The following is a 14,583-nucleotide window of genomic DNA, read 5'->3' on the forward strand; positions in this document are numbered from 1 at the left end:
ATGGTAATCATTTTACAATATATACATATATCAAATCATTATGTTGTACAACTAAAACTAATACAGCGTTGTATGTCAATTATATCTCACTAAAACTTGTGGGTAGGGAGTGAACATATTATTTAATAGTATTGCAGTTATCATCCCCAGAATAAATCATACCCATTTCCCTCCCTGCTCAATATTAAATCTAAAATTGTCTACTTCCCATAGATTTATTTGTCCTTTAATTCAGCAAATACTTGGGCATTATTTATCTACCAGGCCCCTGTTCTAGGCATTTGGGATATGGTGAAAAAAGTAAAGTCCTTGTCCTCAGAGTAGCTTACATTTTAGTGGGACAGAGAGACCATAAAGAAAAAATATATAGTATGGGAGGTGAGGGTGCACTTTAAATATTAGGGAAGGACTCTGAAGAGGTAGTGTTTGATCAGAAACCTTAAAAAAATGACCTGGGAAAGAACATTCCTCAGGTAGAGAGAACAACAAGTGAAACAGCCTTAAGGGGGAAGTTGCTGGTATTATTTGAGGAATAGCAATCATGGTATGAGATGAGGTCGTGGGGGAGCCAGGGAGCCAAATTGTTTGGGCCTAATAGTTGACGAGAAGGATTTTGGCTTTTATTCTAGGTATGATGGGAAATCACTGGAGGGTGTTGAGCAGGGAGTGACATTCTCTAATGAAGAGGAAAACTGTAGTCTTTCTGTTCTGTGCCATGTTACTTCTCGGTGCTTTATACTATTAAATATTTTCTGGTTGCAGATTGTCTACGCTGAAAGACCTCTCACAGACAACCACAGATCACTGGCTTCTTACGGCTTAAAAGATGGCGACGTTGTGATTTTACGACAGAAGGAGAATGCAGACCCTCGCCCTTCGGTGCAGTTCCCAAGTACGGCATCTCATAATGGTTTCACAGCCCTGGCAAGCATTAGTAGATAGCGTAGTTCAGAGTTTTGGATTTGCCTTGGATTCAGACTGCCAGGGTACAGATCCCGACTCTGCCACTTGCTTGCTGGGTAACTTCGGACAAGCTAACACTCTAAGTCCATTTCCTCATCTGTAAGATGTGTGTTATAATTAACCACAACTCCTAGGGTTGATGGGAGAATAATGCATGTAAAACCTTCAGCACATAGCAAGCTGTCAGTAAATATTAGCTTCTGTTGTTATCAGTGATCATTTTATCCTTGAGAAGGACTTGAGACGCTGCATATGCCTCTGCTTCCTGGCTGACTTCTGCTGCTTTGTGTCTGGCGTTCAGTGATAGGCCTTTGCTGAACATTTTACAGTCTAGCCAGGCACTTGCACCCACATTTCAGGTCATCTCATAACTTTTGTAGGGAAGAGATACCTCTTGACAGTTTTTAAATAATACCTTCATAGCTAGTAAGTGAAGGCACAGGATTTAAAACTTGGTGCTTTTCCCGTGACACTGAGCCTTACGAACCTTAAGCGGCTGACCACCAAATCCTGGTTCTTTCCCACCATCTTTGTTAATCATGTAAAAAGAAACTTATTTATCTTAGATGCTACATCTAGAATCTGTGCATTGGGAGTTAGGAAGTGTCTGTGTCCTTGAAGTAGTGTGCAGAGTTGTGTGGGCGTCTGTGCCTTTGATGGGGAGAGGGTCATAGCTTGCTTCTGACACTCAAAGGCGTTTAGGTGTCTGGGTGATGTCCGACTCCAGTTTAGAGCACAGTGCTTCCATTCAGCCTGAAACTGGAGCTATAAGAGACCATCAAGCCCTGTTACTTTCAGATCCAGATTACATTATTCCCTTGGGGCTACTGTTAAACTTCAGAAAGGGAAGGGGTTCAAATAAGCCAATCAGTAAAGCCCAAATCTTCCTGGGGTTAATTTGGTGAAATTGTTCGTTCTGAGATTCACTGTTTCTTGTTTTTCCTGTGCTGTGCCACAGGGACAAGAGAGCCAGTAGGTGGGGGAGGGGAGGCAAGTCTGATCTATAAGGTAAACAAACAAGTTTTTCAAAATTATTCCGAAGTGAGTGGACTCTCAAGATAAGTATAACAAGGTTGAGATAAAAATTTCTCAACCCATAAGGAAGACGCACCCATATATGTTTTGCTGGTTGACCTAGATTAACTACCTCACAAAGATCATCTTATTCACTTCACTCTTTCATTGGTTCGAAGTTCATGTCCATGTACACGTACACACACACACACACACGCTGCCAGCTGAGGTCTGTTTGAAGAAAAGTGCCTACTTGAACCCATGCTAAGAGGCACAAACCTTACTCCTGAGTTTAAGCATTTCCGTTTTCTCTTTGAAGTCCAAAAGGCTTCAGGACAGCCCCAGACTTAGAGCAGGTGCAATCATCAGATACATTTTGGGGTTGAAGAAGTGTGGATTCACTCAGTCTTAGCCCATCATTCTGGTTATACATAGGGTTTTACATTTTTTGTTTTCTTTTTCCTATTTAAAAATACAGCTCTTTTTTTTCAATAACAGCTTTATTGAGATATCATTCACTACCATACAATTCACTCATTTAAAGGGTACAATTCACTGATTTTTAGTATATTCAGAATTGCCTAACCATCACTATGATCAATTTTAGCACATTTTCATCATCTTTACAAGAAACTCTACTCATCAGCAGTCATTCCCCATCTGCCCTCACGCCTCCTCGCCCTAGGCCACCATCAGTCTACTTTCAGTCTCTGTATTTTCCTATTCTGGACATTTCATAAATGGAATCATATAATATGTGGGTCCTTGAGGTAAGGTTCCCTTTTATTTTCCTTTCACTTTAGTAAGGTCAGCTCACCTTGGATTATGGAACCTGGGAGTGTGGCCTGTGAACCTGTTAAATCTTTTGGTGTACTGAGCACTGAGAACCTGTGCAGGTTTCTTTTCTTGTTTTTTTCTCTCCCGTGAAATGATTACACCTACTCGCTTTCCAGGGTATGAGAAGAGTTAGCAGTGATGCACAGATGAAAGTGTAAATTCAAAGAACTAATAAGTGTGGCACATACTTGTAGAAGTTAACATCTAACATTTATGCTGTTCACTTGATATGTATGGTATTCTTTACCCAAGGTGTCAGGGCTCTTTGGAGCATATGTGAAAGCAGACTAGGATTTTTCTTAAGAACCACATCGAGCTTTACGTGGTTGTGTTTGAGACTGGCTTTGCTTTTTTAAAGACATAAGTAAGTAAAAACTTATTATCCTGGGATATTTTATAAGCCAAGAATTTGGGATTATTACCATTGTCTTCCTATCCCTACCTCTACTCCCCAACCCTCTGTTTTTCTATTCTTTCCTACCTATTCACTCTCGGACTGCAGTCTTTGTATTCAAGGTCAGCGTGAGAAAGAACCAGGGAAAGGGCATTCGGAATGTCTGTGATTACCATCTACTACTATTGCATACCACATATGTGCAAATCTGCTGTTTCCTTCAAATACTTGTTTTTATGGAGTCATTTGAAGTAAACTTCGAATCGATTTTCCCCAACAGACTTACCCCGAATAGACTTCCGTAGCATAGCTGTGCCTGGCACGTCAAACACCCGGCAGCGCCAGCCAGCAGGAGCACAGCAGTCCCACTCATCTCCTGGAGAGGTAGCTTCATCTCCTCAGGGCCTGGACAATCCAGCCTTGCTCCGAGACATGTTGCTGGCCAACCCCCATGAGCTGTCCTTGTTGAAGGAACGCAATCCACCCTTGGCAGATGCTCTGCTCAGTGGAGATCTTGGTAAGCTTATGAAATTTGAAGGCTGTCAAGCTGACCTGAGGTGAATAGTTGTATCACAGCAAATGTGGAGAAACTCAAGCAACTGGTGTGTTCAGCCCACTGTGTCGCATGTTATATTGAACATATCAGTTGGTCTGTGAGAGGTAAATTAGTGCTGATGTCAAAGGCTGAGTTAGTTGGCAATAGTGACAGTTTTAGGGCTGTGTAGAGTTCTGAAGCAGCTCAACTAGCACCTTCGTTTTCCTTTCCTTCCTTTTTTTTTCCCCTAATCGTTTTAGCAGTGTATAACCCAGGTACAGATTTTTTTTTTAATTGAAGTATAATTGATTTACAATATTGTGTTAGTTTTAGGTGTACAGCATAGCGATTCAGGGGGTTTTTTGTTTGTTATTTTGTGTGTGTGGTTTTTCTTTTTCGGCAGATAATATCTTGTAATGACCAGGTACTGATATTTTAACCTGTTTAGTTAGAACCTCAGTTAAAGAGAGTCCCAGTTAACCAGCTGATGCCAGTTAAAATGATTTCGTTCCAGGAAAACAGGTCCAGTGCCATCAGCCTGTTTGGCGAAGTGCAACCCCTTTATTCTCATTCACCCTACATTTTACAGTAGTGCAGTTGTCACCAGCAGTTTATTTGGGGCTATATTTTAGCCCTTCTTGTATTTAGCAGAACATTTGTTTTTAGTCATCTTTATGAATAAATTTTCTCTGTACATTTCTCCAGTTTTACTCCTGGGTTTATGAAACCCTACTGATTAAATTTTAAAACATAACAGACACTTAATAACTTATTCCTCAATAACCATTTTTAAAATTTAGGTAATATTTACCTACAGAGAAATACTTAGATTTTAGGTATACAGTTCGTTGAGTTTTGACAAACTAATGTAACCAGCACCCCAGTCACAATATAGAACATTTCTTTCACTCCAGAAAGCTCCCTTATGTTCTCTTCTAGTCGGTCTCCTCCCCTTATAGGCTCCAGTATTCTGATCCTTAGAGGTTAGTTTTGCCTAATTTTCATCTTCATGTAAATGGAATCATATAGTGTGTCCTCCCTTGTGTCAGGCGTCTTTCACTCAGTGTTTTTTAGATTCATCCCTGTTGTGTGTATTAGTTCATATGACCATTGTTTTGGTTTCTTTAATGTCTTATGCAGCGTATCTTGCCAAAGACCATGATGATGGCACTTGTACATTTATACATTTGAATGTACTCACATTTACGAAATAGCAAATAAAGGTGGTTCTTGTAACATACATCCATCTTATAGCAAGCAATGTTTTCTCTTCGCTAATTTTCCTGCTTCGTATCCATCGGGTAATATAGACAAACAGTAGTTTGCTTATAATTTATCTGCTTTAAGGCAGAGTGTGTTGTAAAGGAAACAAAAGTAGAAGAGGAAAAGAGGGATAGTAGTGCTCTCTTTTATTTCTAGGTAATAGGATAATAAGGGCAGTGGGGAGGGGAGGGGTAGCATCATTTATCTGCCACACTGATTTAAATTGAAAAGTCATCGTCTCTGAGATGATGTCTACAAATACATTATTTCTTTTTTTATATATATAAATTTATTTATTTGTTTGTTTGTTTCTATTTTTGGCTATGTTGGGCCTTTGTTGCTGTGCGTGGGCTTTCTCTAGTTGGCGGCGAGCGGGCTCTGCTTTTGTGGTGCACGGGCTTCTTATTGCGGTGGCTTCTCTTGTTGCAGAGAACGGACTCTTAGGCGCGCGGGCATCATTAGTTGTGGCACGTGGACTCAGTAGTTGTGGTTCGTGGGCTCTAGAGCACAGGCTCAACAGTTGTGGTGCACGGGCTTAGCTACTCCACGGCATGTGGGATCTTCCTGGACCAGGGCTCGAACCTGTGTCCCTTGAATTGGCAGGCAGACTCTTAACCACTGAGCCACCAGGGAAGCCCCAGCAAATACATTATTTCTTTACACTAAATTTAGGTGAAGAAGTAATCTTTTCTGCAGAGAATAGAAAGTAAACGTAATTGCTCATTTTAAATGATTTCTAGCCATCCTTTCTGCATCTCTTATAGTTGTATTTTGAGAAATTGTTCAGTGTGGAAAAATACTAATAAAGAATGAAAATATAATGGTTTTTAAGATTTTGCCCACTGTTCTTGCAGAGAAATTTTCCAGGGTCCTGGTGGAGCAGCAGCAGGACCGAGCCCGGAGAGAGCAAGAAAGGATTCGTCTCTTTTCTGCGGACCCTTTTGATCTTGAAGCTCAGGCAAAGATAGAAGAAGATATAAGGTAATTACTCCTTTGCCCAAAGAGCAAGATTTAGAGAATCTAGGGTTCCCAAACTCCAGGTGATCTTGTATTTGTTGGGCATCTGCTTTGAGGTAGATTCCTTATTTTGCATCTGAGGTAGTAGCTTCAGTCTTCTAGTTTATTCTCTCCTCTTCCATTTTCCTTGCATTTTGATTCAACATTACAGAAATACAGCTACCTAATTTAATGACTTTCTAAAATTTTGATAAAGACTCCCTGACTAGCCCACAGCACATTATTAAGGCAACTCCAGGTAGATGACCCCAGGACTGAGCAGAAGCCCCCAGTTTGGTGAGACTACTAGGCTGGCTACTCAAACCGATTGGACTCTCTTTCCTTAGACATAATGCATGAGCCCTGATTAAATCCAGGGCTTGGACATGACTGAATTAGAGAAAACTGTACAAAGAGGAACCTTATAGTCCTAAGTCTGGTTTCCTTCCACATTTCTTGTACTGGGCTCAGCAGATAAACTGACTGCGGGACTGGTTTCCAGCTCCAGATTCTCTAGTGCTATGGTTCTCACCTGGGGCAGCATTAAAGTCATATGAGAAGCTTTTAAAAATGCAGGTGCTCAGGCTTTACTCCCAAATCTGATGAATCAGAATCTTAAGGGGGTGGGACTTCCGTGGTGGCGCAGTGTTTAAGAATCTGCCTGCCAATGCAAGGGACACAGGTTCAAGCCCTGGTCCGCGAAGATCCCACATGCCGCAGAGCAAATAAACCCATGTGCCACAACTACTGAAACCCACACACCTAGAACCTGTGCTCCACAACAAGGGGAGCCACCGCGATGAGAGGCCCTCGCACCGCAACGGAGAGTATCCCCCGCTCGCCGCATCTAGAGAAAGCTTGCACACAGCAACGAAGACCCAACACGGCCATAAATAAATAGATAGATAGAATCTTAAGGGGTGGGACCTAAGCACGTACAAGGATACTAGTGCCAACCTTGGTCCCCTTACTAGTCACAAGCAAGAAGCTGTTCAGTCAGTCCCTTTGAATAAAAGAACAGTTGCTTTCCCCCATTCCAGATTCGGTTTATTGCTAATTGTGAAGGGCTTAGTATAACTAAGAACAATAACTGTAAGGCCACTCCTTTTAGGGGCCTGATCATCATCTTTGGTTACTTAAATGAAGCCTAACTTGGTCATTATATTACACTGTTAACTTGGAAGTCAAATAAAGGGTTTCTTATTTCTCTGAGTACATTTGAAATCAGAGAAATGTAAATACGCCAGAATCAATTGATAGCCCTAAGCCGTTCACTTGTGTTCTTGTCTGTATAGTGTTCCCATTAATTGTATTGGATACTAATAACTATCTTTGAGAAACATCCCGCTAGGTAAATCTGTGCAGAGAAATGGGAAGATATTTGTGTTTTCTGAACTAGACCGCATTGCAGCTATAAGTGAGCCTGACATAACTCTCAAGAACAGTTGCATTCAAGCCAGGAAGCAGGAGGGGTGGGCGGGGCAGTGGGGAGGCATCATAGCCAAACCATGACACCGAGCTATTGGAAGAGAGGTGAAACGAGGCACATCCATAGGCTCATGTTTCTTCCCAGGGGTGAGGTAGGGGAACTGGGACAATGCATGTGTTCTTTTAGAGGAGAAAACCTTGTGCCTGTAAAGTGACATAGAGCCCAGGATAGCCAAAGTAACTGGTGGTATTTCAGATGATTTTTTTGCTGAAATGTATCTTGGTTGGAATCAATGTAAGGTCAGGAGTGCACAACTAATTTTAGGTTATTTTTAAATTTAATAATGTGACCTAGGAGAAAAGCTGTGTAATTGTATAGAATGCCTATAGCAGTTTTATTTGATACGCTACACCAGTGATTACACAGGGTACATGTACACTGAGGTATATAGTAGCTCGCATATTTGCCGGGCTAAATTAAACAAGTTTACCTTTGACTTTCTGAAAAATTTAATATTTTATTATAGACTGGCTGATAAAGCCATCAATACAATTGGGCTAGAGTATTATTACAGAAGGGACCGGCGCTACAGTTTAGAATAGAGGTCAGCAAACTTTTTCCATAAGGAGCCAGGTAGTGAATATTTTAGGCTTCGCCGGCCATGCAGTCTCTGTCGGTAGCACTCAGTTCTGCCAGTGCAGTGTGAAAGCAGCTATGTGAACGGTGTGGTTGTGTTCCCGTAAACAAACAGTGGGCTGTAGTTTGCCACCCTCTGGCTTACAGCTGTAATTGATCCCACCTTGGGCCCTGTTCTGTAATTGTCTCAGTCTTCAGCAAAGTTGCCTGGCCCCAGCCGTAGTTTAAATTAATGTTTGTAGTGTTTTGATGATGTTTCTAGAAGAGTTGGGGAGGAAGACATGAGATGCTGGAGTAAGCTGGAATTCCGTTTTATGTGCTTTTCTCACGTAAGAATTAGAATATATTCAATTTTGAAGAAATATTTTGATGGACCAGGTGAACTATGATGCATATGTGTGTGTATAGTTTTCTAAGTGACAGCCAGGTAGTTAGATATTTTTGAGCATCTGCTCTTACCTCAGCATTGTGTACTAGGTGCTTTATACCTCTCAGCGATCCTATGATAGAAATTATTGTTCTCGTTTTATAGATTAGAAACTAATTTTTTACAGATTTGGAAATTAAGCAGCAGATGTAACACAAGCAGTTGAAACATCTGTGTATTATATTTGCAAACTATTTTTAATGCAGTGGACATAGAAAATGTACCCAGATAACCAGTAAATCCTCAGTTTAAATTGAAGCATTGATGAAATTCTAATATTCTACAGGATAAAAAGGGTTGTGACCCTTACTCTCCAGAATTTTGTTTTCCTGTTTCTGAGCTTGTAAAGGGAACATAATTGTTTTTACATGAAGGTGATTTGTATGCCTTTAGATTTTCTGCCAATTATATATCTCACTTCCTCCTGCTAAATCACATATTTCAGGATAGAGCACCAATTTCCATTTCCATGACTCAGCCGCTATAGTTGGAGGAAAAGATATGTACAGGTCTGTTTTTAATATTGTGACTTTGAAACAGATTGCTCTTCATGGAAATAATGCTTTTAGCATGCCTGGTTTTGGTTTGTTACAGGCAACAGAACATTGAGGAAAACATGACAATAGCTATGGAAGAGGCTCCGGAAAGTTTTGGCCAAGTAGTGATGCTTTATATTAACTGCAAAGTGAATGGACATCCTGTGAAAGCCTTTGTTGACTCAGGTGATGTCTCCATCTTTTGTGTCTTTGTCTCTACATCTAACGTTCTGACCTGACACAGGGAGAAGGGGAGACTGGTGTCCGTTAAAGATGGCAGTAGTCCTTTGGACAGCTGACTAACAAGCCCAAGGGTTATTGTTTCACTTGCCAATCTTTTCTTTGTAATAGGTTTTTCTTTAATTATTTCTTAACCAGTTTTGTATTTTGCAGTGTCTTCCTTTATCTTCCTACCTCCCCTTATTTGGCATCCTAATTTCTAGGATACCTCTATAAGAAACGGGAGTAAATGGGTTTAGAATAAGGAGCTATAAGAAGGAGGTGTGTAGGGCTTCCCTGGTGGCGCAGTGGTTGAGAGTCTGCCTGCCGATGCAGGGGACACAGGTTTGTGCCCCGGTCCGGGAAGGTTCCACATGCCGCGGAGCGGCTGGGCCCGTGAGCCATGGCCTCTGAGCCTGCGCGTCCGGAGCCTGTGCTCCGCAACGGGAGAGGCCACAGCAGTGAGAGGCCCGCGTACCACAAAAATATATATATATATAGAAGGAGGTGTGTAGAGTAGAGGTCAAACAGATATTTCAGCTTGGTCTGTGTGCCAGCACTCTACCAGGAGCCATGAAGAGTGTAAGGGTGTATGGGGCTTGGTTCTTGCCATTAAAGAACTTACCAGCCAGGTCAGGAGACGAGAGTTCCCCACTTGAGCATTCAGATAATGCCTGTACTAATGGGCACCTTTTCTCTTAGTAACAACACTTTGCTGTTTAGTAAGACCACCCAGGGCAGCACCATGTGAGTGTAATTGAGTGGTCTTGTGCCTTCATTCTAGGTATCTCTCTTGAGGCCGTGAGATAACGAGTGTGTTCCTAGAGAAGTAAAAACCCCTGCTCAAGTAGGTTTTCTTCCACTCGTTCATCCACAAATACCTGAGCACATGCTAGGTTTCAACTGTTAAGAGTTTGTGTCCTGAGATGCATATATTCCTGGGAGGAGTAAATCTGCTGATTATTTACTGTTGAGTGCTATGTGCAGGACCTTGTGCTGAGTGCTTGGGGGTAAGACTGGAGCTTCATAGGGCTCCTGTGAGTGAGAGATAAATTCATAAGAGACTCTGATATAACACTCAGCATTTATTGAGCCCTTACTATGTGCCAAGCACCATGCTAGGTGCTTAGTATATCATCTTCAATTTTATTTAATCCTCAGACTATCCGTATGAGCTGTGTTCTGTTATCCCTGTTTTACAGATGAGGAAACTTAGATATAAAGGGGGGAAGTCACTCTTCCAGGTATTCAAAGTTCATGAGCAGTAGGCTTTGGATTCAGCCCCAGATCTACCAGAACTCTTAACCACTGTGCAAAACTCAGATGCGTGTTGGATGAACATAAAGACCACGTTCTCACTCTGACTGGGTTGCTCAGGCGTGGCTTCTCCAAAGAGAGGGCATTTGAACTGAGCTGTCTCCATGGGTAGAGGGTTGGGGCTTTGACCTGAGTCTTAAGAAAAGGCAGGAGAGCAGTGAAAGGGACCCTTCTCATCCTGGGTTTGCAGACTTTACACCAATAACTAGCTTACGAGGAGTAGAGTGAGGAAGGGGGGAAGGAAAGAATTGCCTTCCCAAATTCCCTTTTCCTTCATTATTTCTGGGCCTTCTTGACTCTAACCTTCCTCAAATGCCAAGAGGTTTAAGTGCCCATAAAGTGTAAGTTATCTGTGAGTAATATGAACAGGAAGTGTTGAAATTGAATGAGAGGAGAGATCACTGGGAGAGGACAGTCAGCTGGGGAGGAGGTGGGTCTTGAGCTGGGCCTTAAAGCATAAGTAGAGTTCAGAGAAAGCGAAAGTAGAGGAAGGGGCACTCTACAGGAGGGTCAGAGTGAGTAAGAGACAAGGGAGACGCCTTCCTCTGCGTAAAGTGGAAGGTTTACAGCAGTCAGGCTATAAGGCTGGTATCTGAGGCCGTTTGGGCTGCCATAACAACACCGTAAACCGGGTGGCTTATAAACAACACAGATTTATTTCCCGGTTGTGGAGGCTGAGAAGTCCAAGATCAAGATGCTGGCGGAGGGACTTCCCTGGCGGTCCAGCGGTTAAGACCCCGCGCTTCCAGTGCAGGTGCGGGTTTGATCCCTGTGGGGGAGCTAAGATCCCACATGCTGTGCCGCGCGGCCCAAAAAAAAAAGGTGCTGGCAAATTGGGTACCTGATTCCTAGTTCATAGATGAACATCTTCTCCCTGTGTCCTCACATGGTGGAAGGGGAGAGGGAGCTCTCTGGGGTCTCTTTTATAAAGGCACTAAATCCCATTCATGAGGGTTCCACACTCATGACCTAATTAATCACCTTCCAAAGGCCCCACTTCCTAACATCATCACATTGGGAATTAGGTTTCAACCTGAATTTTGGAGAGACACAAACATTCAGTCTGTAGCAGCTGGAAATAGTTGGACCAGGGTGAGGTGGGATCTGAGGCTGTGGTGATGTGGGTTTGAAGATCTTATAAAGAGTAGGAACCTTTGAGGACCTTTGAGCAGATGAATAAGGGATCTGAAGAAGGTGGTATTTTAAGAAGATTGAAGGCAGTGGCAGTTCTGGAGTATTCTGTACCCCTAAAGATCAGAACTATTTCCTTGCTTTAAACTGTATATCCACAGAAAGGATTGGAAACCAGAGAAGTTGTCCACTAGCTAGAGGGATAGATTGTGAGCCAGGTTGACTGCTATGGTTAGAAGAAGAAAGGTCAGAAATTGCCCAGAATTTATTAACAGGATTGGAACTGAGTTTGAGAGTTGGGAGAAGGCTATAAGAAGAGGGGTCGAAAGTGAACAGTTGCCTCTGTCTTACGGTTGTAAGAAAAAGGGTTCCATTGGCAAAGAGAGAAATCCAAAGTGAGAATTATTTGGGGAGAAAGAGTATTTATACCTATTGGCTTTGAGATAGACATGTCCAAACACACAGGAATGTGGAACTAGATTCTGTGTGAGAGATTAGGACCCTAGGTAAAGATTAGAGAAGTGTCTGTTCTCTGCACAGGCTGACTCCAGCTCTGTGGGTAAGTGTATGTAACCAGGAGAGAAAAGACCTTAGTGCCCTCTTCCTGATAGGAAAGAGGGTCTAATTGTTGGAGCAGAGAATGGAGAGTTCAGTTATAGTTTTTTGAAAGACTGCATGATGTATTTTTTAACTGGTAAATTAGAGTGTCCCAGAGTTTGAAATAAAAATAACTTGGTAGATGTTTAGAGATACTCAGTGGAAACTGATCTGAGGGTGCAGTAGTGCTTACTCGAGTGTTTCCATCTGTAGACAGAGTTTGACTTTTTGGAGATCCTTTCCACGTAGTTTTGCTTTCTGTGTTTAAAGTTTTAAAATATCATTTAATTATTACATTTAAATAATGTTATTTCCCTCGATGTGAAGTTTCTACACTGTGTTTCAGATTGCAGTGTAAAACTGAAAGTTGAACTAAGTGTAGCAGGAAGCCCGCTAGGTAGGAATAATCGTACACAGACAGAAGCTTGGGAGTATACTTGCTTTCTGCCCTGTTCTTAGTGCTGCATTTTTTTAGCTTCCCACACGTGTGGATTGTGTCTGTGTTATCTGATGTTTCCCTCCACCTCCAGGTGCCCAGATGACCATTATGAGCCAAGCTTGTGCAGAAAGGTGTAATATAATGAGGCTGGTGGACCGTCGGTGGGCAGGGATCGCCAAAGGAGTGGGCACCCAGAAGATTATTGGAAGGGTACATCTAGGTGAGTGCAGGGCACTGGGAGTCTTTGTAGGGTAGTGGACTTTAAAAATTCCTTTTGGATAGGGACATCTGATCCAGCATGCCCAGTCCCTAGCAATTTAAAATCTTATAGTCTATCAGAGTTATAATGTAACATCGTTTAGCTGGTTACAGAAAAACACCAGTCCCCTATGTACTTCTGTTTCCTGCTCTTTAGAGATAACCCCTTTTCCACTATTATAGCTGATTTCTTTCGGTGCCTACCTCCATATTTCTAAGTAACACGTTTATAGTGCTGTTTACTGACAGGACTATGTAAATACTGTTGAGAGCTGAGCCATCTAATTGAAAAAGATTATTTTTCCTTTCATGTCTAGTATTTTTTGTCGGAATTTTTGTCTTTTGTATGTGTGTGTCATTCGGTTTTTTTGGTTGTTACTCATCCCTAAACACGTACCTAGTGTGTAAATCTCCCTTATACATGTCATCCTATGGAAGATGCTGCTTCTAGCCGGGACTGGTGGTTCAAGGCTGCTTCATAGCTGCTGTTTTGGAATCTGGGTCCTGAAGGGTGCCTTTCACTTCCGTCTTACGTTGGGTGATATGGATCCCATACTTTTTTCTTTTTTTTTGCACTCCTTGGTTTATTAGAGTATATCTTCCAGTAACTTTCTGAGAAGGAGTGCACAGGAGTGAATTGAGTCCTTAAATATCAGAACACATCTTTTTTTCCAACATTCTACCCGTCTGAGTATGTTGGAAATCACTTTCCGTCATGATTTTTGTCAGTGTGGCTTTGGAGAAGCTGGCCGCTATTCTGACTCTTGATCTTCTATGTGTCCGATTTCTTTTCCCTTTCTGAAGCTTATAGTTCTTCTCTTTGACCTCAGTGTTTTAAAATTTCACAATGATGTACGTGGGTGTAGTAGATCACTTTTCGTCTACTGGGCTAGATACCTTTCAGTCTGAAAAAATGGTTCTGATAATGATTTCCTCCCCTCTGCGATGTCTGTTAGTCAGGTAGGATAATCTTCTGTCATGGACTTGTCCTCTAGTTTATTTTCTTTCTCTTTCTTGCATTGTGTTTTGGGAGGTTTTTAACGAGATTTCCTCAACTTTGTCTTCTAAACTTTCTTTTCTGTTTGGTAGTTTTCTTTCATGTTAGATGGTTTTTCTCAAGTGTCTGGTGATCCTTGGTGTCTGCTCATATTTGAAGAGTGGGACACCAGAAGGCTATTTGGAAGGTTAGTTGGGTGGGTAGCCATGCTGATTGTGGGTGATCTGGAAGTTGGGACGGAGAAAAAGGCTAGAGTCTCAGTAAGCTTCCACTTAACCCCTCTAGTTTTCAGTTTGGTGCTTGTTGTTGTATCTCTGTCTTCCTTCATGCCCACCTCTCTTACTAGAGCCTCTGTTTCACCCTCTTGAGAAAACAAGCCTCTAGTCTACTGTCGGGGTGAGGCGGTGGTCATCTGGCTGAGCAGAGTGCGGGAGAAGGAGCCCCGAGGTGCAGTTGTGCCTCCATAGCCCTTCACCACTACTCCTGCTTTGGGCTCCCTCCACCCCCGTTTGCAGAGGTACTTGTTTCAACCAACTCATCAGCCTCTTGGGATAAAAAGGGTTGCTGCTTATTGTTCCTTAGTGTCATCTGCTTT

At 42.2% G+C, this 14,583-nt stretch overlaps 1 protein-coding gene across 1 annotated transcript in view; it reads left to right on the plus strand.

Moving 5' to 3' along the window:
* DDI2 (DNA damage inducible 1 homolog 2) overlaps positions 1–14,583 on the plus strand; it is a 29,732-nt gene that overhangs the window by 8,825 nt on the left and 6,324 nt on the right. Inside the window, exons 2-6 of the mRNA XM_065885595.1 lie at positions 763–892; positions 3,489–3,725; positions 5,861–5,987; positions 9,089–9,216; positions 12,825–12,953. Of these exons, the coding sequence (XP_065741667.1) occupies positions 763–892; positions 3,489–3,725; positions 5,861–5,987; positions 9,089–9,216; positions 12,825–12,953 (751 nt within the window). The remainder of the gene's footprint in view (positions 1–762; positions 893–3,488; positions 3,726–5,860; positions 5,988–9,088; positions 9,217–12,824; positions 12,954–14,583) is intronic.

The sequence above is a fragment of the Phocoena phocoena genome, chromosome 1 (genome assembly GCF_963924675.1).
Source record: "Phocoena phocoena chromosome 1, mPhoPho1.1, whole genome shotgun sequence".
Lineage (NCBI taxonomy): Eukaryota > Metazoa > Chordata > Mammalia > Artiodactyla > Phocoenidae > Phocoena > Phocoena phocoena.